Source organism: Suncus etruscus, chromosome 18, assembly GCF_024139225.1.
Source record: "Suncus etruscus isolate mSunEtr1 chromosome 18, mSunEtr1.pri.cur, whole genome shotgun sequence".
In the NCBI taxonomy this organism is placed as follows: domain Eukaryota; kingdom Metazoa; phylum Chordata; class Mammalia; order Eulipotyphla; family Soricidae; genus Suncus; species Suncus etruscus.
The window spans coordinates 22,312,324-22,338,070 of NC_064865.1; the positions used below are offsets into that span (position 1 = coordinate 22,312,324).

A 25,747-nucleotide genomic window follows, 5' to 3' on the forward strand; every position below is an offset into this window, starting at 1 on the left:
TCTTTAAATAAAGATAAGTATAATTCAAAGTTGATTTGGGGTACAGAATTTTTCTCATATGGTTTTAGCAAATTACCTTGAAAATTGTCAACTGTCCACTTGACTTGACGCTGTATAAACATGGCCTCAGCATACAGTTGTCAGAATATAGACACCTTGGGAAGGTTTGATATTGGCTCTCTGATCTGCAGAATATGAAGTGGACTAATGTGCTTGGAATGTGACATATATCATATATGGTATGAAGAAAATACAAATATACAGGCTGGCACGAATATTGACAACAGTTGCAAACTTCAAATAAGCAGTTGAAAAATTTATGAAAATCCAATTAGGTTTGTTGTTCAACATGATAGATCATGATGAAGAAAAAAATTAGTTGACCGTTTAATCTTTATAATGAATTTGTATATCTGAGAGACACATCTAGAAGCTTCTGAACTTTCCTTCAAATTGTTATTTTGATATTGTATTGAAGCTTTCACCAAAAGCTTTTGTATCCTTTCAGATAATTTTCTGCATGTAACTTGCCTTGATTCTAACAATGCCACATCAGTGGAGCTTACTGAAAAAGATCTTTGATTCATCTTAATTTTCAAAGAGACTAGAGTGTCTTTTCCTCGTTTCCTGGCAGCCTGTCCTCTGTGTCCAGCTCTCCCAGCTGGGAGTTTTTGGGAAAGCAGCCAATGCCCAGGCTAATGTATTTCTGCTGTTATCTGACACTGAGGCTGCTTCACTGAGGCCAATGAGGATAAGGCCTAATTGGATGTATTTTTAAAGCAAACCTTTTAGTTACTTAGAACAGAGCTTCCCGATTAGCTTCCTTTCTCCTCTCTCTGGCTGTGCAAGCACCACACTAATGTGAAAATGCTGGATTTGGAAGAGAATCAAGGCCAACCCAAGGGGCAACTGGAGGACAAGCAACTGAATTCTGGAGAAACTTAGCCCTAGACAGCCTGGATTTCCAGGAGAGAAAGGCAATTGCAGAGCACTGGAGGAATCTAATGTGATCTCCATGCAAAGTCCATGGTACAAGCTCACTAACCACATACTAGGTGCTATACATGAGAGGGGAGATTGAGGGAGACACAGATGGAGAAACAATCTGTACTGTCTAATGGCCATCACTTGCACCAAGAAAATCTCTTGCTCCATTGCAAAACCTAAACTTCATTTTGCCCAGGGAGTTTCAAGTATATTCTTTCAAATATTCTCCCTAGGAGGGATAAAAATGCAGTCAAGTCCCTGCCCTCTTTAAGGTACAAGATTTTGGTTGTGGCTGAGAAAGAAAGCTGCTTGGTAAAAGGAGCTGGCTTGGGGAAGTAGGACAAAACATTTGAGTCAAGAAGCACAACAGAAAACCATAGATATCTGGCTTTGATTTCTGAACTGGAGTGAGACCTAAATTGATTTTATCCATTAATTGGAAGTGGCTCTGCCATCCATAACTCATTCTCCCAAGGGGGCACATGGTCCTGAGTTCCTGTGAATGTTATTTAACATCTCAAATAGGATGGATATTTCCTCTGGGATCCATCTGGACCACATTATATTAGTCACTGTGGTCAACTACAAAAAAAGGGGGGGGTGAATTAGTGTGGGAATGGATGTAGAGAGAACAGAAATGGGAGGGGGCTTGTGTGAAGCAAATGATCTCTGTGGCAACATTGGCCTGTCAGAGGAACTTTTGATGAAAACACCTGTCTCCCAATTCTGCACCTGTGCCCTCCTGGCTCCTCTGTTCTCTCTGACCACACTTTCAGCACCTAGGAACATTGTCTAAGGTTCTGACTAAAAAAATTTACCTTAATGAAATTTTGAGTTTTACATTATTAGATTATACTTTCTGTGCTACCCCCTGAAAATGCATGCACTTAATATCAAATGCTATGTTTTCTATAAGATCAGAATGAAAATTTTGCAAATCAGTGGGCTATAAAAATAATATTAATTTACAGATATTCCTCTTTGCTCCTCTTGCTGTTCCATAGGATTATAATTCATTGCCTGTTTCAAGTAGACTATCCTTTGCATTTGTTAATACTTAGAAATATTTCTTCAGTACATGGTCATTCCTGCTTCTATTAACTTTAACTGGTATGGAGACTATGCAATGATTTGAGTCTAAAAATAAAGTATTATGCTTAGTATTTAATTTTAGTAAAAAATTAAATATTATGTTTAGTATTTAGAGTTCAATATAAAAATGTGCAAATCAGTGGTCTAACAAACTGAACCCAGTGCTGGGAAATTCTCTCATCTTTTATCCTTTGCTATGGCACTGATTAGCTGTCAACATCTTGCAGCTGACATGGCAGGGGGAAATATTCTGGTCCTTTCTCATTAACCACAGGATGGCAGCAAGACCACCTTTTGAGAGTGATATATCCTATTGACTAGCTACTTCCTATGGGATTCAAATCTTGGATTAGTACAAAGCTCAATTACTTTTGTCATGCCCAGTAGGAAGAGCAGACTTTAGAAGTTACCTACCTGGTGGTTAGTCCTATCCACTGTGTTGGCTGTGGAAGGATGATCTCTTGTGTTCTGACGAATTCGGGTTGAGTTTTGCTGTTCAATGGTGGAGGAAGTAGGGATACAGAACTCTCTAAAGCAGCGTTTGAAGTTTTCATCCAGATATGCATAAAGAACAGGATTTAGGCAACTGTTGGTGTAACCTAGAGCAATGCAGAAATGCCAGGAAACAGTCTGGAAAGTAGTTTCTGGGATAATAATCAAGGCTTTAATTATGACATAAATGTGAATGGGAGTCCAGCAGACGATGAATACTGCTACAACTACCAATACCATCCTGGTGATTCTTCGCAGGTTTCGGTCTTTTTCTTTGGAGCCTGAGAGCATGCGAACACTTTTGAGACGTAATATCATCAGCCCATAACACACCGTAATAATGAGCACAGGCATAATAAATGCAAAGATGAAAACGCAGATTTTCAAAAGATTTTCCCAGTACCAGGTTGGTTGAGAAAATGTTAGTGTACAATCTACGGCGCCTAGAAGAAAATAACATAAAAAACTATTAACAGCAACACTATATCATCTTTTTATATTAACTATGCTACTTTGCTTACTCAGTTTCAGTCCAGATGATTATACTCTACCTGCCAATGGACAAGAAATTAAGTTAAGACAATTAAAAAAAATTGTGAGGGGTTGAAGAGATAGCACAGCAGTAGGGCATTTGCCTTGCTTCGGGCCGACCTGGGATGCACCCCGTTTGATTCCTGGCATCCCATGGTCCCTAGCCTGCCAGGGCCGATTTGTGAGTGCAGAGTCAGTAGTGGCCCTTGAGCGCTGCTAGGTGTGACCCAAAAATCAATCAATCAATCAATCAATAAATAAAAGCTTAAAAAATTGTAGGATGCACTCAGAAATGGTGATTTTTTTTCCAGTGAGAGTTATTTTTGTTTTGTTTTACAAAAATGTAACTTTTTCCTCACTTTGATCAAATTAAAATCTCACCATGAGTTTGATCTTCTGTGGAACCTACACTAATATAAAATATATGATGACTTCCTAAACTCCTTAGCAAATTATAGTTAATGAAGATTTTCATTCCACATTTTGGTGGAGTTTCATCATTATGATAGGAAGTCTAAAGAGATTAACTTGTTATATAAACCTCAAATATGAAGCTATATCTCCACTTGTTGCCATTTTTCATTAAGTTCTAATTACTCTTGAAAGAATTATATTCTTATTTTCTCATTAGGTTGATAATGAAAGACAGTGAGATCATAAAATAGAATATTTTCTCTTTAAATATTTACTGGGACTTAAATCATGGCAGAAACTCCTATTTCAAAACATTAAAGTCAGCATGCTAGAAAAAGTCATTGAAATTACAATTTGACTGTGACACTAGATAATACAGATAAGCTAGATAAAATTTCTGCTTGGCTTATAAATTCATCAAAATATTATTCTCTAAACATGCTATCACTTGGGCCTATACAACACTCACCTTGCCTATATTTTGTGGTTGCCATAAACATGACAGGAAGACCAATGGCTGAAGAGAGGATCCAGTTGCAGACATTGATGATCTTGGCATTGTGGGGAGTACGGAAATCCAGGGCCTTGACAGGATGACAGACTGCAATGTAGCGGTCTACACTCATGGTACAGAGGGTGAATATGCTGGTGAACATATTATAATAGTCTATGGAGATGACAATCTTGCAGAGAGTGGTTCCAAAGGGCCATGTTCCCATTAGGTAATTAATGCTCTGGAAGGGAAGGGTACTTGTTGCTAAGGCATCTGCCAGAGCAAGGTTGAAAATGTAGATATTAGTGGCTGTCTTCATTTTGGTGTATCTAGGAGAGGGAGGGAGAGTGATGGCAGTCAGCAAGAGTTAACATAAACTCTAAATAAATATCTTAGAGCAAAAATTACAAGAATAAATGGAATGCACTTGAAGTTAGATATGGAAGCACTAGGTTGTGCATTTATAATAATGTTCTTATGAATTAAATGTGTATTTTTCTACCAATAAGTTTTTATCCATAAAATAGTTGTGATAATAGGAACCATTTATTGTGTATTTTTAAATACATACCAGTTACTATGATAGGTATAATAAACATAGATAGCTCTAATAGATAAATTTTAATTTAAAATACATGAAAAATAATATATTTTATATATACATATACATATTAAGTTAACATCATGGAACAATGTAATTATGTGTATCAAAATCCATCATATATATGTGTATATATATACCTCATATATATAATTTATAAGTCAGATATGTGTGTTTCTATATACATCACAGCAAGAGTGCAAGTGTGAATATAGAGTAAAGTTAGTAGAAAAGGTAAAGTAAGTAAAGAAGAAAGGTGTTGAGGAAGTATGCATACATACATACATATATATATATACATATATATATATATGTATATATATATGTATGTTTTTTTCATTTTGGGTCACAGCTGGCTGCACTCAGAGGTATTCCTGACTGTATACTCAGAAATCATTCCTGGCTGTGTGGAAGGCAAACACCCTACAATTTTGCTAGCTCTCTTGCCCCATTGCATTTTTGTTTTTTTTTTCTGGCCCCCTGCTTAAAGTTTTTAGAAGTAGTGTTTTCCATGAAAAGACAGAACCTAAAGAAAGACATGTATATCTATTACTGCTAAAGAGTAACCAAATATTTGACAGAGGAGAAATATAGAGGCCAATTCATAGAGTGTTTTGTATTCATGGTAGAAAATTAGTCTATTCATTTTATACTGGTGACACTATTTTGTGTTTATCTTCTAACAGTTTTCTTAGGTCTATTTGACTTATAATCAATGGCAGATAAGTTGTGTATAAGTTTTGCATTGTATTTACAACCTATGAAGCCATCCAATAATCAAGATCAGGAATTGGCAAATTATGGCTTGCAATCCCTATGAAATTGCAGCTTATTTTGGCAAATAGCTATACCAGAATATAATTAAAGCCCATTTAATTACTTCCTATCTATGACTGTTTGGATGAATCAGAATTGAGTAGCTCCTCCAGAGACCAAATGAACTACAATACCTACAATATTTACAATCCTACTCCATACAACAAAATGCTAATTTTTTCTTTTACTTTACTTAAAGAAAATTGATTACTAATTTAACATAGTTGACTATAATATATTTCTTTCTAGATGAGAGAAAGTTCTTAAAAGCAATTGAAAGAAAAATTTAAAAAAATGAAAAGAAAGAAAATTTAAAAAAGGAAAGAAGTATCAGTGGCAAGCAAATTTGTGCAAAATATTGCATCTCCAGTGAAATCATTGATGCAATGGCAGAAGGTTTAGTAAACTCTTATTGTGAGCTGTCCAGCTGTCTCTTAAATTAATGTATTCCCACGGGGATGGGGGATGACAGCATCAAACAAGTGAAGTTGTTCAGGAATTCAAAGCACTGTTATAGAAACTGTGGCTTTTTTGGGGTGTAGTCTCAGCTGCCAGTCCTCCTGGAAGAAGGAGAATGCGGGGTAGGAGAGAAATACTTGCACTGGCTCCAAATAAGCTCTGGTGATATCATTCCAAATCTGGGGTACCTGAAGTTAAGGTCAGATTGGTGACCTTGAAGAGAATCAAGTGGTAAAGCTGAAATGATAACACAGGAAAAGAAGTGATAAGTCAGGGCCACAGGCAAAGTGGTGATTATAGGTGGTGGATGAAGCATGCACGGCTTCAGCAGGGTGGTGACTTGACCTACCCTTTTCTCCTGAGATTGCCAGTTTTCTGCTTGATCAAAATTATCAACCCCGGTTTTCTTCTGTAGCATTTAAATATTCCCATCTTACCCATCTCTCTTTGGGCCCTTAGTTTACCCCAGGAAACCACTGTTTTTTTTTTTTTATCAACTTTCTGTTTTTCTTTGTTTTGTTTTTGTTTTTTTTGGATTTTTGGGCCACTCCCATTTGATGCTCAGGGGTTACTCCTGGCTAAGCACTCAGAAATTGCCTCTGGCTTGGGGGGACCATATGGGATGCCGGGGGATCAAACCGTTGTCATTCCTTGGCTAGCACTTGCAAGGCAGACACCTTACCTCTAGCGCCACCTCGCCAGTCCCATTGTTGTTACTTTCTTTATATGTGCTCTTCTTTTCATCTTTTCTTTTTCTTAAGCAGAATAATTTTGAAAATTAATTCCACAGAATTCAGTAATATTCTATTCTACAATCTAGTGCTATTATATCATATGGCTATATCATGAGTTGCCGATAAGGTAGATTCTAAAGGAATTTAATTTCATCCAGCTATGGAAATCCTAAGGGATAATCAGGTAGAGAGATGAGAGTGCCATTTCCTCCTTGAAGATGCCTTTAGTCTCAGTGTCATGGAGTGATTTGCCTACATGTTGTTTTACATACCTTATGGTATCAGGTCTGATATCAAGGTCTTAAATACATTTGGATTTTACCTTCTTACATGATGTTATCTGGGGGGTTAAATTCATTTTTTTGCAAGTGGCTAGCCAGTTGTGCCAACACAACTTGTTGAAGAGGCTTTCTTTGCTCCATTTAGGATTTCTTTCTCCTTTATCAAAAAATTAGGTGATTGTATGTCTGGGGAACATTCTGAGTATTCAAGCCTATTCCACTGGTCTTTATTCCAATACCATGCTGTTTTGATAACGATTGCTTTGTAATACAGTTTAAAGTTGAGGAAAGTAATGCCTCCCATATTCTTTTTCCAGAGATTAACAGATGGGAATATATTAAGCTGAGAAGCTCTGCACCTGGACATAGTGCCCAAATATGAGTCACCCACAGAGTGGGAGAAACTATTCACCCAATACTCATCAGATAAGGGGCTAATATGCAAAATATACAAGTCACTGACAGAACTTTATAAGAAAAAAATCTAATCCCATCAAAAATGGGGAGAAGAAATGGACAATTTGATAAAGAACAAATACAAAAGGCCAAAAGGCACATGAAAAATTGTTCCACATCACTAATCATCAGGAAGATGCAAATCAAAACAACTATGAGGTACCATCTCACACCACAGAGATTGGCACACTTCACAAATAATGAGAACTAGCAGTGTTGGCAGGGATGTGGAGAGAAAGGAACTCATCCACGGCTGGTGGGAATGCCATCTAGTCCAACCTTTATGGAAAGCGATATGGAGATTCCTCCAAAAAACTCCTGTACAATCCAGCTATACTACTCCTAGGAATATACCCTAGGAACACAAAAATACTATACAAAATCCCTTTCTTACACCTATATTCATTGCAGCACTATTTACCACAGCAAGACTAAGTAAACAACCAAGATGTCCTTCAACAGATGAATGACTTAAGAAACTGTGGTACATAAACACAATGGAATATTATGCAGCCATCAGGAGAGATGAAGTTATGACATTTTCCTATACATGGGTGTACATGGAATCTATTATACTGAGTGAAATAAGTCATAGAGAGAGAGAGATGCAGAATGGTCTCACCCATCCATTGGTTTTAAGAAAAATGAAAGACATTCTTGCAATAATTTTCAGAGACAAAAGAGAGGAGGGTTAGAAGTTCCAGCTTACTCAGCTTAATATATTCCCATCTGTTAATTTCTGCTTTCACTTGCTTGGAGAGTGCAGTTTCTTCCTTGAAGATGCCTTTAGCCTCAATGTCCTGGAGTGTTTTACCTACGTATTGTTCTATATATCTTATGGTTTGGGGGCTGATATCGAGGTCTTTAATCCATTTGGATTTTACCTTCGTACATGATGTTAGCTGGGGGTCTAAGTTCAATTTTTTGTAAGTGGCTACCCAGTTTTGCCAACACCACTTGTTGAAGAGGCTTTCTTTGTTCCATTTAGGATTTTTTGCTCCTTTATCAAAAATTAGATGATTGTATGTCTGGGGAACATTCTCTGAGTATTCAAGCTTATTCCACTGATCTGAGGGCCTGTCTTTATTCCAATACCATGCTGTTTTGATAACTATTGCTTTGTAGTAAAGTTTAAAGTTGGGGAAAGTAATTCCTCCCATATTCTTTTTCCCAATGATTGCTTTAGCTATTCGAGGGTGTTTATTATTCCAAATAAATTTCAAAAGTGCCTGGTCCACTTCTTTGAAGAATGTCATGGGTATCTTTAGGGGGATTGCATTAAATCTGTACAGTGCTTTGGGGAGTATTGCCATTTTAATGATGTTAATCCTGCCAATCCATGAGCAGGGTATATGCTTCCATTTCCGCGTGTCCTCTCTTATTTCTTGGAGCAGAGTTTTATAGTTTTCCTTGTATAGGTCCTTCACATTTTTAGTCAAGTTGATTCCAAGATATTTGAGTTTGTGTGACACTATAGTGAATGGAGTTGTTTTCTTAATGTCCATTTCTTCCTTATTACTATTGGTGTATAGAAAGGCCATTGATTTTTGTGTGTTAATTTTGTAGCCTGCCACCTTGCTATATGAGTCTATTGTTTCTAGAAGCTTTTTGATAGAGTCTTTGGGGTTTTCTAAGTAGAGTATCATGTCATCTGCAAACAGTGAGAGCTTGACTTCTTCCTTTCCTATCTGGATTCCCTTAATATCCTTTTCTTGCCTAATCGCTATAGCGAGTACTTCCAGTGTTGAATAGGAGTGGTGAGAGAGGACAGCCTTGTCTTGTGCCAGAATTTAGAGGAAAGGCTTTCAGTTTTTCTCCATTGCAATATATATATTGCACCTCAAAGGAAATAGTGCCCAAGATACAAGAGCCACCCACTGAGTGGGAGAAACTATTCACCCAATACCCATCAGATAAGGGGCTAATCTCCAAAATATACAAGGCACTGACAGAACTTTACAAGAAAAAAACATCTAATCCCATCAAAAAATGGGGAGAAGAAATGAACAGACACTTTGACAAAGAAGAAATACAGATGGCCAAAAGACACATGAAAAAGTGCTCCACATCACTAATCATCAGGGAGATGGAAATCAAAACAACGATGAGATACCACCTCACACCACAGAGAATGGCACACATCACAAAGAATGAGAATAAACAGTGTTGGCGGGGATGTGGGGAGAAAGGAACTCTTATCCACTGCTGGTGGGAATGCCGTCTAGTTCAACCTTTATGGAAAGCGATATGGAGATTCCTCCAAAAACTAGAAATCGAGCTCCCATACGATCCAGCTATACCACTCCTAGGAATATACCCTAGGAACACAAAAATACAATACAAAAACCCCTTCCTTACACCTATATTCATTGCAGCACTATTTACCATAGCAAGACTCTGGAAACAACCAAGATGCCCTTCAACAGACGAATGGCTAAAGAAACTGTGGTACATATACACAATGGAATATTATGCAGCTGTCAGGAGAGATGAAGTCATGAAATTTTCCTAAAAATGGATGTACACAGAATCTATTATGCTGAGTGAAATAAGTCAGAGAAAGAGAGAAAAACGCAGAATGGTCTCACACATTTATGGGTTTTAAGAAAAATGAAAGACATTCTTGCAATAATAACTTTCAGACACAAAAGAGAAAAGAGCTGGAAGTTCCAGCTCACCTCAGGAAGCTCATCACAAAGAGTGATGAGTTTAGCTGGATAAATAACTACATTTTGAACTGTCCTAATAATGAGAATGTATGAGGGAAATTGAGAACCTGTTTAGAGTACAGGCGGGGGTCGGGTGGGGAGGAGGGAGACTTGGGACATTGGTGATGGGAATGTTGCACTGGTGATGGGTGGTGTTAAAAAAAAAAAAAAAAAGAAGTTCCAGCTTACCTCATGAAACTCACCACATAGAGTGATTTGTTTAGTTAGAGAAATAATTACATTGAGAACTATGAGAATGTATGAGAGGAAATAGAAAGCCTGCTTAAGGTACAAGAGAGGGTTGAGTAAGAAGGAGGGAGATTTGGGACATTGGTGATAGGAATGTTGCACTGGTGCTGAGGGGTGTTCTTTACATGACAGAAGCCCAACCACAATCATGTTTGTAATCAAGGTGTTAAAATAAAATATTTAAAAAAAGAAAGATTAAAGGAATGTGGTAGAAAGCTATCTTGAATTTTCAATTTATTTACCTAATTTTTAAAAATACCCTATTTCATAAAGTATTTTATAATTCTCTAATAGTGAACTTTGCATTAAACTCTATTATTGGTTCAGGGCTTGAAGATATACATTTATTGTGATCATGAAGAATTCTTAGCAATTTTTAATGATTTAACTAGAATCTGTGATTTCAGAGAAATTAATGGGGACAATATATACTATTTTTATTTATTTTTAAAAATTAGTTATTAAAGCATCGTGGTTACAGAAACACTCAATTTATACTATTTTCAAATAAGACCAGAAAATGTAAAGTGTATAGTCATTTAAAGACTATCTAAAATTGCAGCTAACCCAGAAGATGTGAGTTTTGGGTTTGGGAGTTAAGAGAAAATTCCATACTTGAAGCCAGGTTTTCACTATTATAAATTCATTATATTCTTTAAATTTCATTCCAGAAATGTTGGAGTTTAGTAATAAACTAAACTTATAATGGTAGATTTCATGAATCTTCTCAATTCTCCATCTTCTCAGGTTGCTATCAGTCATCACAACCTGTTTTGTGAGTTCTGAAATTTTGATGTGGCAGTTGCAACTTTAGCTGTGGAGGCTGTATTGTTGCCAAAAGACTGTCTCTAGACTGAGGGTCTTTTGACTTGTATTAGAAATTTTACTTCCTTGCAGGGCTCATTTTGTGTTGGGTGCAGTTTCTTTTATTGATAAGTTATTCCTAGGGCTTTTAAGGGAAAATTAGAGAAATCATTTTGATGAGGAGATGCAGCTTTTTCAGAACACTATAAAATATTTTTCATGTAACTTACAGTAATAGTGTCCCCACAGCCAAATAAATAAATACATATCAAATCAAACCAGTTCAGAGTATTCTTTTTTCAGATAGCAGTAGGAACCTGCAAATCTATTTTATATTATGAGGATTATATTATAGACTTAAAAAGGATTTTAAAAAGATATCACAGAGTATAAAATAAACCAGCAAAACCTAATATTAATAATGTTTTTTAATAATATCAATATTTCTTTATGTACCATTGTCACAAACACATTTGCAATTGAGTTTCAGTCATAAAAAAGACGAGTGCAACATTTCCTTCACGAGTGCAACGTTTCCACCACCAATGCCCCCCCCCCATTTTCCTCCTCCTGGGCCCACCCCCTGCTTGTAATTGAGACAAGCATTCTTCTTTTAATAATATTTTTTAAAAAATATTTAGGCTACCTGATGGTAATGCTCAAGAAGTCTTAAATTTTTTGATGTTAAGTAGAAATTTCCCCACCCTTCCCCTCAATACACAAACAAACAGAGAATGCAAAGCTCTGTTTTCCTTCTACACCACTAGCTATGGAACCACATAGCCTGACTGACACTACTTGACTTCCTGTCCAGCTGACCTTATGTTGCACATCTTGTATTTCACATTAAATAATTGAACTTATTTTTACTGTTAGTTTTATGACTCACAATGCATCTAACAATCTAACCTTTTCTTCTTCAGCTTCTGTCTTAGCACTAGGTACTTATAATGTTTATTTCAGTAAAAATGTTTTATTTCCTTCTCAAGAATCAGATGTTTATGAAGAAAATTAGGTTAGGTTTCTACTGCATGAAAGGCAAAGTGAATTTTTTTTTACTGATGAAAGCAATTTCAACTGGCATCTTCCAAGAGGAATGTGGTAATTAAATTTTTTCTTCATTTACCCAGAGAGTTTTCTTCTAAAGAGAGCAAGCATTGTTATTCAAATTACTCACACTTTGAGTTACAGCAATATAGAAAAGGAGATTCAGTCATTTCTTAAATACATGCAGGAGAATTATATAAGATCAATGTTGAGCCATTCTATTTGCCTCCAGCCTATTGCCAAAGGCTTTTAATCAGAAAGAATGATCTGCTGTGATGAGAGAGGAAATATATATGATCCAGCAAGCCTGAACTTTTCATTCTGCTCTGTGCAGATATAGTGCTATGGATAGAGCTCAGGAAGTGATGGGAACAGTGTCAAACTGAATTAGAGGTATGCAATAAACAGAGCCAGTCAGCTAATATGCCAAAGAAGTGGGCTCTATTTACAATTCATCGTGTGTGTGTGTGTGTGTGTCTAAATAGATTGTCTATAACATACTGTTGTTTTTTTGTTCTTTATTATACCCCTTCATGCCTATAATTTTCTATAACTTCTCACTGTGGCATCATGTGTTTGTAACAAAATGCAAAACGAACTTGTCTGAGGGATTTGTGGGGACATGATCTTTCCTTAAAGCATCTCACGTAGGCAAATAGGAGCTTCCCAACAATAACTGTTCCCACTTTGCTTATGGAATTTCCCCCCTTCTCTAGACAGTGAATGGAGTTGTTATTTTCTTTGTCAGTCTTCAGTCTTTCTTCTTCTTCTTCTTCTTCTTCTTCTTCTTCTTCTTCTTCTTCTTCTTCTTCTTCTTCTTCTTCTTCTTCTTCTTCTTCTTCTTCTTCTTTTCTTCTTCTTCTTCTTCTTCTTCTTCTTCTTCTTCTTTTCTTCTTCTTCTTCTTCTTCTTTTCTTCTTCTTCTTTCCTTCTTCTTTCCTTCTTCTTCTTCTTCTTCTTCTTCTTCTTCTTCTTCTTCTTCTTCTTCTTCTTCTTCCTTCTTCTTCTTCTTCTTCTTCTTCTTCTTTCTTTCTTCTTCCTTCTTTTTTCTTCTTCTTTTCTTCTTTTTCCTTCTTGTCTTCTTTCTTCTTTTCTCTTCTTTTCCTCCTCCACCTTCTTCACCTTCTCCTCTTCCTCCTCTTCCTCCTCTCCTCTTTGTGCTCAGGAATCACTACCAGAGGTCTCAGGAGAATGTGCCAGGGATCAAACCTAAGTCAGCTACAAGACAATTACCCTACCCACTGGGCTATCTCTATGACCCCAGCTAGTATTATTCTTTTTAGTTTGTTCTAGATGATTAATAGATTGTGACATGAATTTAAATGATTTAGTATGTAATTATTTCTATAAAATTATCATCTTTTTATGCTTGATACATCAGTGTCTTTACATAGTTTCCAGATGATTTGCAGAGAGAAAACATTATGAAATTTATTTTCTTGGTAGTTCATTTACATATTTCAGGTTCAAATTTTGTAGAAGTTCATTCTTAATTTTTTAGTGATGAAATAAGTACTATTTTACTTCATATCTCTTTTCTATGTAACTTCTCCACAAGAGAAGAAAGGAAACTGCAAGAAATTATACCAAAGGGTCATACATGAAGTCAACTGCTGCTTGCATATTTCATTTGTGCATTGCCATGTCTGGCACCTTTCAGGTTTTTTCAGCAATCTTTTTTGTTCACACCAAATTTATTTCTTTATAGTCTATATGGTCTTATTTCATTCTCTGGGTTTCATTTTTAGAAATTCAAAGCAAAACATCTTTTGGACAGATTAGGAGGGAAATATTCTTTCAGTAAGTAATGAATAAATTTTATAAATAGACTGATTGTAGTCCTACTTTATTTACTTTTAAACTTTTATAGTTTTTTTTTATTTTTTTGCAGACCACATGAAATGGTCTCCAGAGCTTACTCACCACTGCAATCCTGTACCATTCCTAATGGGGTTGGGCACCATATGGAATGCCAGAAATCAAACACTAGTCAGTTGCATAAAAGGAAAGTGATCTACTATCATTATGGCTCACATAGACTTTTAAAACTTTTTAAAAATTTACTGAGATTTAGTAGTTTACTAATACTAGTAATAATGGAAACCGTAATAATCATGCACATAATTCTATTACCACATCTCTCATAGTCTTACATTTTGTACCCTTTAATAATTGTGTAGAATTCTAATGACTCTAATCATCTAATGCTATTATACTAACTCTATCACAATTCTCTTTGAGTTTCCTGTTTTCCTATTTGATTCTACATTGTATTAGTCTAATTCATTTATTTAAATTTATTTACATTTAATTTATTTTTGTAAGGCTCAATAATTTTGTTTTGTGGGATTCACCTAGTAGTGCTCAGGGGACTGAACTGGGGACAGTTGAATGCAAAACATCTTTTTCTAAAAAAAATTTTTCAACATTATTTTTACTTAAGCACCTTGTTAGAAACATGATTGTAGTTGGGTTTCAGTCATAAAAAGAACACCCCCCTCTTCACCAGTGCAACATTCCTATCACCAATGTCCCCAAAATCCCTCCTCCCCCAACCTATATTTGAGTCATTCTACTTCACTTACTCATTGACATTTTCACCATAATTGTCTGTGTAGTTATTTCTCACTGCACTAATTATTTTTTGTGATGAGCATCATATCATGAGCCAGTCCTTACAGCCCTCATCTCTATTGTCTCTGGGCATTATTACAATAATATCTTCTATTTTTCTTAAAATGCCTAAATGAGTGAGACTATCTCTCTTCCTATGACTTATTTCACTAAGCATGGATGTACTTCCATGTACATCCATGTATAGAAAAATTTCTTGACTTAGTCTCTCCTAAGAGCTGGCATACAAAACACTTTAATCACTATAGTTTATTTCTGGCCTTTAAATAGTTTTATTTTATTTTATTTTTATTTATTTATTTATTTGTTTATTTATTTATTTATTTATTTTGTTTTATTTTGGGTGGGGCACACCCAGCTGCCCTCAGGGGTAACTCTTGGCTCTTCTTCAATCAGAAACCTGGCTCTCCAATCAGAAATGCTCCTAGATGCAAATCAAAACAACAATGAAGTACCATCTCATGCCACAGAGATTGGCACACATCACAAAGAATATGAACAAGCAGTGCTGGGTGGGATGTGGGGAGAAAGGGACTCTCATTCACTGCTGGTAGAAATTTTGTCTAGTCCAGCCCTTATCGAAAACAATATGGAGATTCCTCAAAAGACTGGAGATTGAGCTCCCATTTGATCCAACTATCGCACTTCTAGGGATATATACCCTAAGCACTCAAAAACTCAATGCAAAAATCCCTTCCTTAGACCTATATTCATTGCACTGCTATTTACAATAGCCAGACTCTGGAAATAACCAAGATGCCCTTCAACAAATGAATGGCTAAAGAAACTGTGGTATATATACATAATGGAATATTATGCAGCCATCAGGAGAGATGAAACCATGAAATTTTCCTATACATGTATGTATATGGATTCTATTATGCTGAGTGAAATAAATCAGAGGGAGAGAGATAGAAACAGAATAGTCTCACTCATTTATGGCTTTTAAGAAAAATTAAAGACATTGAAATAATTCCCAGAGATTAGGGCTGGCCTAAGATAGGAATCTCACCACAAAGAGTGGTGAGTACAGTTAGAGAAAAAACTACTCTGAGAACTATCATAACAATGTCATTGAGTGAGGGATGTGAAAAGCTTGTTTCTAATACAAGATGGGAGGGAGTGGGGGAGGAAGAAGATGGGGCTTTGGTGGTGGAAAGGTGGCACTGGTGAAGGGGGTGTGTTCTTTTTATGACTGAAACCCAACTACTATTATGTGATCCCGGTGTTTAAATAAAGATGATATTATTAAAATATCATTTGGGGCCGGAGCAGTGGAGCAAGGGATAAGACCTCTGCCTTGCCCACGATAGCCTAGGACAGACTGAGGTTTGATCCCCTGGCATCCCATATGGCCTCCAAGCCAGGGGTGATTTCTGAGCACAGAGCCAGTAGTAACCCCTTAGCATCACAGGGAGTGGTTCAAAAACAAAACAAAACAACAACAACAAATCGCTCCTAGCAGGCTCAGGGGATCAATTGGGATACTGGGGATTGAACTGGGTTCATCCTGAGTCGGCTGTGTGCAATGCAATGCCTACTACTGTACTATCACCACCCCAATCCTTTTATTTTAAATTCAAAACTGAGGTGGAGAATGGGGAGAGAATGGCCCTATCATGGTCAATAAGACAAATAGACAAAATTGAAGAATCTTTTATATGATTAGAAGATTTTGTTTTACACTTTTTGAAATAAGTTATTTAGGAAAGACTGTTTAGGATTTTATTGATTTCTGAAAATTTTATTCAGATCTAATCTGAACTTTAGAATTGGACTAATTAGAATTTGTGCAAAAACTAGGGGCCGGGCAGTGGCGCTAAAGGTAAGGTGCCTGCCTTGCCTGTGCTAGCCTTGGACGAACCCCCCAAAAACCAAAAAAAAAAAAAAAAAGAATTTGTGCGAAAAATGCCTTAATTTCTTGATTCATGTAATCTATAAAACATTGGTGTATTATAGACAAATATTTCTACATAAATTATTTTGATGCAATACAGTTGTTATTGGTGAAAATAATATTATTTGCTTCAGAGTATTTTAAAATGTATAAATTATTTCTTTCTTTAGATCAAAATGACTTCAAAAACATCAGAACATCTACCTCAGAGCTGTAGTTTTATGTTCATAGATAACAATGTTTTGTTTTTATTACAAAGACCTGATTTTTAGGAGTAAGAAATGTCTTAGTTTTCAAATATGAAAGCTCTGAGAGAGAAGGACATTTTTTCTATTTTAGGATCTGAGAGTTTGGTACATAAAGAATAATCAAGTATGTATCACTACTAACTTCAAATAGTGATATATCTTTCCTTAGGCCCTGTATTAATATTTAAAGTACAAACAGCAAAGACAACTTCCAAATATAATAAAGAATTTCTAGCTATCTTAATATTTATAAATTACTTTTGAAGAAGTCCAAGGATACATAGTAGTTTATAAATGTTAAGATGACATAGACAAGAAAATGTTTATTTGCTGCACTTAATACAAAAATATTTTTGTATACTTTTGATAAAATAGATATTATTTGACATATTTAAACTATATTTTCTTAAATATAAGTGAAATAAAAAGACAAAATTAATTGAAAAGTAAATATAGATAAAACTAGATATAGATAAATATATATAAATAGATATGGATACCAGATAATGATTGAATATGGGAAGAAATTTTAGGTTTTGTTAATGTATATGTGTAAATAGGAACAGTAGCTTTTAAAGTAAAAGTGACAAAGGAATATAGATTTCTGCTTTGCCAATTTGTTATCAAATTGAAAAAATAAAACTTTGGCCACAGAAGCTCATGAAAAGATGACAAGATCTGAAAGGAAGTTTCATGACCACATTTTAAAAATAATTTTTATTGCTATCAACGTGAATCACAAGTCTTTGACAGTAATATTTAAAGTACATAGTGACATTGAATCAGGAGTCTTCCCACAAACAGTGTTGTCCTCCCTCCAACCCTGTTCCCAGAATTCCCCTCCTTTGTCCCATGGACTGCTAATGTAATTGGTACCCTCTGTGTATAGCTTGCTGAAATTAGGTATTGGTTCTGTTGTCTTTGACTTTGGGTTTGGTGTTTAAGTCTGATAATTTTTTTATTTCTACTCAATGTTCATATGGCTGTTTGATTTGGGAACCAACCATTTTCACCTCAATTTATTTTGTTTTAGGGTGAAGGAACCTGAGGCAGTGTGTGTATAAATGTTTCAGATTCATCTAACCCAATTTTTATAGGGCTTCATCTAAAAACATATCCAATATTTCTAAGCATGCACTACACTATACTTACTGTAATATCTAAGAAATGTAAATGTGAAAAGCATATTTTTTATCTTCTCTGAAAAAGTGGCTATGTTGAGAGCACCTTAGAAATAGTGAAACTTGGAAAACCAGCTACCACTGGCAGCATGGTAGCTCACTGGCAGCAAGGTAGCTCACTCCTTTGTCTGTGAAGGTAGGAAGGAGGGGTGTGCTCTGGAAGGAGGGGTGTGCTCTGCTTGAGATTAGCAACTGGAAGAGATTAAGGTAATCTGTCAGCTTTGTGTGTTTTTCTTCTCTTCTGTTTCCTGAAACTCTCTTGAGAAGGCCTAGGAGGGCCCAGCAAGGAGTCTCTTCTGAGGAACCCAGGCAGAAAAGCCAAGAAAGGCTGAGTGAAAACAGGCTACCACAGGCTCCCTGGCAGCAAGGTAGCTTTCCTGCTTTGTCTGTGAAGGCAATGTGGGTGGGGTGTGCCCCTGCTGTGAGATTAGCAACTGGGAGAGACTGAGGGAACCTGTCAGCTTTGCAGGTTTCTTTTCTCTTCTGTCTCCTGAAACTCTCCTGAGAAGGCCAAGAAAGGCCCAGCAAAAACTATCTCCTAGAGGCTCCAGAAGAGCAGTGCGTGCTCTTTCTAATTAATGAACCTCACGGTAACACACAGAAAAAAAATCACAGTACACGCGTGACAATGGGGAAACCTCTCAGGCAAACACCATGCACAGAGAATGAAGATGATAGCTCTGATGACCAAAAATTTACCAATATATAGCTTTGCAAGCACACATCAGGAAGGAAGAAGGGACATTCCTGAGTAGCTTAATCACACAGCTTATAGAATTAGAAAATGATCAACAAAAGGAACCAAAAAATAGAGAGACAGAAGGAAAATACAAAGCTTAGAGCAGAAATCAATGAAGTGGAAACCCAAAAAAAAAATCAATCTAAAAGATCAACAAAAGCAGAAGTTGGTTCCTTGAAAAAATAAACAAGATTGATAGAACATTGGCAAAACTCAAAAAAAAAAGAGAGAAACTTGATAATCCATATTAGAAATGAAAAGGGGGAGATCACTACAGATATTGCAGACTACTTTGAGAAACTTTATGACACTAAACATGAGAACCAGGAAGAAAAGAATAAATTCTTGGACTCTTAAACCCTTCCACAATTGAACAAAGAGAAAATAGCATATCTAAACACCCCCATCACTATGGGGGAAATTATGATAACCAAATTTCTGCCCTAAAACAAAAGCCCAGGCCCAGATGGATTCACTAATGACTTCTTAGGAACTACCACCATTACTGGCCAGGCTCTTTCATGAAATTAAAAATACAGGTACAAGTTCCAAATATCTTTTATAAAGTCAACATTACAATGATACCAAAACCAGGACAGAGATGCCTCAGTCTCTGTCAGTCATCTATTGGTTTTGAGAAAAATAAAAGACATTTTTACAATCATTCTCAGAGACAAAAGAGACGAGGACTGGAAGGTCCAGCTCATGACATGAAGCTCACCACAAAGTGCGATGAGCGCAGTTAGAGAAATAACTACTTTGAGAACTGCCATAACAATGTGAATAACTGAGGGAAGCAGAAAAACCTGTCTAGAGTACAAGTGGGGGTGGAGGAGAGAGATTTGTGATATTGGTGATGGGAAAGTTGCATTGGTGAAGGTGGGTGTTCTTTACATGACTGAAACTGAATTAAAATCATATTTGTTTGTTATCTTTTTAAATATTTTTTATTTAAACAACCACACATGATTGTGGTTAGATTTCAGTCATATCAGATGACACCCCCCATCACCAGTGCAACATTCCCATCACCAATGACCCAAATATCCCTCCTCCCCTCCCCGCCCCTACCTGTACTCTAGATAGGCTTTCCACTTCCCTGATATATTCTCATTGTTAGGATAGTTCGCAGTATGGTTATTTCTCTAACTAAACTCATTACTCCTTGTGGTGAGATTCATGAGGTCGGCTGTAATGTCCAGCCCTCCTCTCTTTTGTCTCTGAAAATTGTTAAGAAATGTCTTTCATTTTTCTTAAAACCCATAGATGAGTGAGACCATTCTCCGTCTTTCTCTTTCTCTCTGACTTATTTCACTCAGCATAATAGATTTCATGTACATCCATGTATAGGAAAGTTTCATGACTTCATCTCTCCTGATGGCTGCATAATATTCCATTGTGTATATGTACCACAGTTTCTTTAGCCATTCATCTTTTGAAGGGCATCTTGGTTGTTTTCAGTGTCTTGCTATGGTAAATAGTGCTGCAATAAATATAGGTGTAAGAAAGGGGTTTTTGTATTGTATTTTTGTGTTCCTAGGGTATATTCCTAGGAGTGGTATAGTTGGATCATATGGAAGCTCGATTTCCAGTGTTTGGAGGAATCTCTCATATAGCTCTCCAGAAAGGTTGAACTAGTTGGCATTCCCACCAGCAGTGGATGAGTTCCTTTCTCTCCACATCCTCGCCAACACTGCTTGTTCTCATTCTTTGTGATGTATGCCAATCTCTGTAGTGTGAGGTGGTACCTCATAGTTGTTTTGATTTGCATCTTCCTGATGATTAGTGATGTGGAGCATTTTTTTCATGTGCCTTTGGCCATTTTATATTTCTTCTTTATCAAAGTGTCCCATTTCTTCTCCCATTTTTTGATGGGAGTAGATCGGTGGTCTCAAACTCAATTTTCCTGGGGGCCGCAGGAGGCAAAGTTGGGGTGAGGCAGGGCTGCATAAGGGATTTTGCTTACTGAATATTCGCAATAAAAAAATCGCATTAGTAAGGAAAAAATCGCAAAAAAATCGCATTAAACATTTGCATACCCAAAACGGAATTTCTCGGGGTATGCAAATGTTTAATGCGATTTTTTCTTACTAATGCGATTTTTATTGCTATCATTCGGTAAGCGAATAATCATGAACACTGCGATATTTGAAGGCCAGCCGCAAGCCACAAAATGTTGTACGGAAGGCCGCAAATGGCCCGCGGGCCACGAATTTGAGAACCCTGGATTAGATTTTTTTTCTTGTAGAGTTTTGTCAGTGCCCTGTATATTTTGGATATTAGCCCCTTATCTGATGGGTATTGGACAAATAGTTCCTCCCAATCAGTGGGTGGCTCTTGTATCCTGGGCACTATTTCCTTAGAGGTGCAGAAGCTTCTCAGCTGAATATATTCCCATCTGTTAATCTCAGCTTTCACTTGCTTGGAGAGTGCAGTTTCTTCCCTGAAGATGCCTTCAGTCTCAATGTCATGGAGTGTTATACCTACGTGTTGTTCTATATACCTTATGGGGTTTCAGGTCTGATATCAAGGACTTTAATCCATTTGGATTTTACCTTTGTACATGATGTTAGCTGGGGGTCTAAGTTCGCTTTTTTGCAAGTGGCTAGCCAATTGTGCCAACACCACTCGTTGAAGAGGCTTTCTTTGCTCCATTTAGGACTTCTTGCTTCTTTATCAAAGATTAGATGGTTGTATGTCTGGGGAGCATTCTCAAGTACTCAAGTGTCTTTCACTGATCTGAGGTTCTGTCTTTATTCCAATACCAAGCTGTTTTGTTAACTATTGCTTTGTAATACTGTTTATAGTTGGGGAACGTAATGCCTCCCATATTCTTTTTCCCAATAATTGCTTTGGCTATTTGAGGGTGCTTATTGTTCCAAATGAATTTCAAAAGTACCTGATCCACTTCTTTGAAGAATGTCATGAATATCTTTAGAGGGATCGCATTAAATCTGTACAGTGCTTTGGGGAGTATTGCCATTTTAATGATGTTAATTCTGCCAATCCATGTGCAGGGTATGTGTTTCCATTTCCGTGTGCCCTCTCTTATTTCTTGGAGCAGAGTTTTATAATGTTTTTTGTATAGGTCCTTCACATCTTTAGTCAATCAAGGTGTTTAAATAAAGATATTTTTAAAAAAAAGTAGTATTAAAACCCAGGGGAAAAAAGAAATAGTGAGGGCCCGGAGAGATAGCACAGCGGTGTTTGCCTTGCAAGCAGCCGATCTAGGACCAAAGGTGGTTGGTTTGAATCCCGGTGTCTCATATGGTCCCCTGTGCCTGCCAGGAGCTATTTCTGAGCAGACAGCCAGGAGTAACCCCTGAGCACCGCTGGGTGTGGCCCAAAAACAAACAAACAAAAAAAGAAATAGTGAAACTTTATTTTACAATGTTGATACAATGAAATATTGAAACATATTCACTGAGAATATTGTAACAGAACCAGATTTTTTAAAATTTTATGATATATGGTTTAATCTAGCAATGATATGTACCTGACATTTTGGGGGGGAGGTCACACCCAGCAGGGTTTAGGGGTTACTCCTGGTTTCAAGCTCAGAAATTATTCCTGGCAGGCTCAGGGGACCATATGGGACATCGGGATTTGAAGTAATGACCTTCTGCATGAAAGGCAAATGCTTTACTTTCATGCTCTCTCTGGCCCCTGTAGCTGACTTTTTTTTAGCTTCTCTTTTACTTATTGGTTTGAGGGCTACACATCGCAGTGCTTAGGAATTATTTCTGCTCGGGCTAAGTTGCATACAATACTAGAGATTACTTGGTAAATATCCTGCTTGTTTTATGTATAACTTCAGCCCTGAAGGTAACCTTTAACTTTCCTCTCAATTTTTGCGATTCTGTTTTTCACTGTTTTAGAAATTCGAACCTGATACTGACCTCTCAATACTTTCATTAGAGAACTTGCCTTTAATACATCTTAACCAGTACCACTCTCTGTAACTCACTCCAAACCCTATTATAGTCAGTAAAAACAAAATAATCAGATATATCAATTAAATGAAAAATAGCAAGTTTAAAGTTGAGATAAATATATAAAAAGTAGGGGCCGGAGAGATAGCATAGACATAAGGCATTTGTCTTTCATGCAGTAGGTCATTGGTTCGAATTCCGGCATCCCATATGGTCCCCCGTGCCTGTCAGGAGCAATTTCTGAGCATGGAGCCAGGAATAACCCCTGAGCTCTGCCGAGTGTTACTCAAAAACCACAATATATATATATAAAGTATAGCAGGATTTTTATAGAAATTATGTGTATAAGAGAACCCCTCCTCATATTCTTATACAAGAGTATAAATATTGTATAAGTACAAAATTCTAGAATACTAATGGACAGAAATTAAAACAATATAATTAACAGAAGAAATTTAATATTAGTAGTTTAAATTTGAGCGTTATTTTTTGTGAGACAAATTTGAAGAGCCCACTAAAATGTTGCTGAAGGATATTTTTTCTTTTCCAATCAAATTTTATGTTCATATTAGCAATTCCAAAACTTAGAGGAAGATTATGCTGCTAGAAAATTGAAGGAAATAGATTATTAATGCATGAAAAATCAGGATCTTTGGGGGCCCAAATATATTATCGCTAGTAGAATGCTTGTCTTGCAATCAACTTCTGATTTTGATTCAATCCATAGGGTTGATACCTGAGCACAGAGCTAGGAGTAAACCCTGAGCACAGTTAGGTATAGTCCCAAGACAAAAATTGGAAACATTTTCTAGTGGACTAATGGCACAGATGCATCTAAAAATAGATCCCATGATCATTTAGAGTGGTGTAAACAAGCAGAGTTACAGTGGAATTTAATTGTAATGGGGGAAAACCTTCCACTATGTTAATATGTAGTGAGTTAAAGATAAGTTGTCTGAAACATTACATTCTCCAATGTGGTCTTCTTGGGGGCTTTGGAAGAGGTGTCTAGGAGTTACTGCTGGGTGTGGAGTAGCAGTTCAATGTGAGACCTGAGAATTTAGAGCTATTCAGGGATGCCAGGGATTATTAGGGCCTCCCCAAGGATCTTTAGGGGATCCCACAACCACTCCTAATTGTTCTTTGGGGGCTGTGGTGCTGGAGATCAAAAGAAGTTGGAGCATTAAAGTATGTATTTTGCCTCTGTATCCTGTCTCCAGTCCTCTTTAACATTTTTTATAAATTGCCTTGTCATCTCTGTGGAATGCTGAGATCTAATGCCTTTCCAACTTTCATTTATATACTCCTGACAAATCCTTCATATTTTTTAAAGATCTTGTGTGTAAACTAAAATAACAAGTGAAGTAGGAAAAGGCAGTAGTGAACACATTATCAAAATTTCTCCATTTGTGCACAGATAAACCATAAAGAGAACACATGCTTTGTGATCTGGTCATAGATTGATAACTTTATTTTTTAAATATAAGCACCATGATTATAAATATGATCATAGTTGGGTTTTAGTTATAAAATGTACATTCCCCCCCTTCACCAGTGCAACTTTCCTGTCACCAATGCCTTCCATTCTCCTCCTTTCCCACCCCCTGTGTGAGAGAGAAATGAATAACTTTTGTGTAGTATTGTTAGTGGTTCTATTAGTTTTTCTGAGACTTAGCCTAACATAGAAGAAAAGAAGAATAAAGAGGAAGGGAAAGAAAAAATAGGAGGTGAAAAAGAAGAAATAAAGAAGGAAACAATGAGAAAGAACAAAAAGGAAGAAGGAAATAGGGAGAGTAAACGAAAGAAAAAGAAAATAAAAACGAAACGAAGGGGAAGAAAACAAGATAACAGCTAGCAAATGACTGGCATCCTTTCAATCCTCCAATCCAAATATACTTGAAACAAACTACTACGTTCTTCTGCTGTATGAACAGTGATCAAACCATCATTTTGCAGTTGTTTTGTTATTTTTTGATGGGCAGGGGTACACCTGTTGTTCTCAGTGTTGTTATTTTTGGTGGTACTCAGAGATAAGGATAGAACTAGGTTCAGTTGCTTATAGGCAAGTACCTTATACTCTGTATTGTCTCTGTACCCCATTCTGTAGCTTTCCTTCCTCCAAACCCTTATGAGTATTTTTTCACTTAAACTGAAGAAATAAATTTAGTCACCAGTCTTTATATGTTAATACCAGTCATGCAAGTGGCTGAGATTGACTTCTGCTTGAATGAGAAGTATGAGGAACAGTGAAAGTCAATTGCAGCAGCAGAAAAGGAGAGGTGGAAGGTGGAGAGAAGGAAAGAGGCTATATGAGCCTCTCTGAACAAGAGAGAAATAAAGTTTAAATGTCAGAACCAAAACTCATCTGTGAAGTCTTCAGTTCTCTAGACATATATTTTCGGTAGGGGTGCATAGGACATAAATATACATCTTGTTTAAAATAAAATTTATCAAACTTCTTGCTTTTGAAAACATACATTTATAGTTGTAGTTATAAATAAACTATATTTATAGTTTATATGTATAGTTATACATATACTGAATATGTCTATAGGTGATATTGCATATTTTATATATTCTAGCATTTGTATTACCTCTTACACTGTAATATTTTTGGGATAAATATTATAGGTCACATAACAATAAAATAAAAGCAGAAAAGCTTGCAAACTTTTGTTGTTGAGTTGCTGATTTGTTGCTCCCTATTTTAAGATCATTCTTTTGAAGAAATCTATAGCAATAGTTTAGAAGAATATACCTTGCTTAATGTGTCTTTTTTAGCTGATTGCCATTTGTGTTGTTCATCTTTCCTTATACTATCAGGACTCTATGAATGTTTCTGTTCCTCTCTCTTGGTATTCATTTGAGATCTTCTCTGGAATGGCACAACTGGCTTTCAGAGAACACACATCTGGTCAGAGAAAATCTCTCTAATTGCCCAGGAAACTGGTGA

At 36.4% G+C, this 25,747-nt stretch overlaps 1 protein-coding gene across 1 annotated transcript in view; it reads right to left on the reverse strand.

The window, feature by feature from the left end:
• Positions 1-25,747, reverse strand: part of OPRM1 (opioid receptor mu 1) — a 90,028-nt gene that overhangs the window by 27,443 nt on the left and 36,838 nt on the right. The window contains exons 2-3 of the mRNA XM_049765386.1: positions 3,986-4,338; positions 2,494-3,014 (exon numbers count right to left, since the gene is read on the reverse strand). Of these exons, the coding sequence (XP_049621343.1) occupies positions 2,494-3,014; positions 3,986-4,338 (874 nt within the window). The remainder of the gene's footprint in view (positions 1-2,493; positions 3,015-3,985; positions 4,339-25,747) is intronic.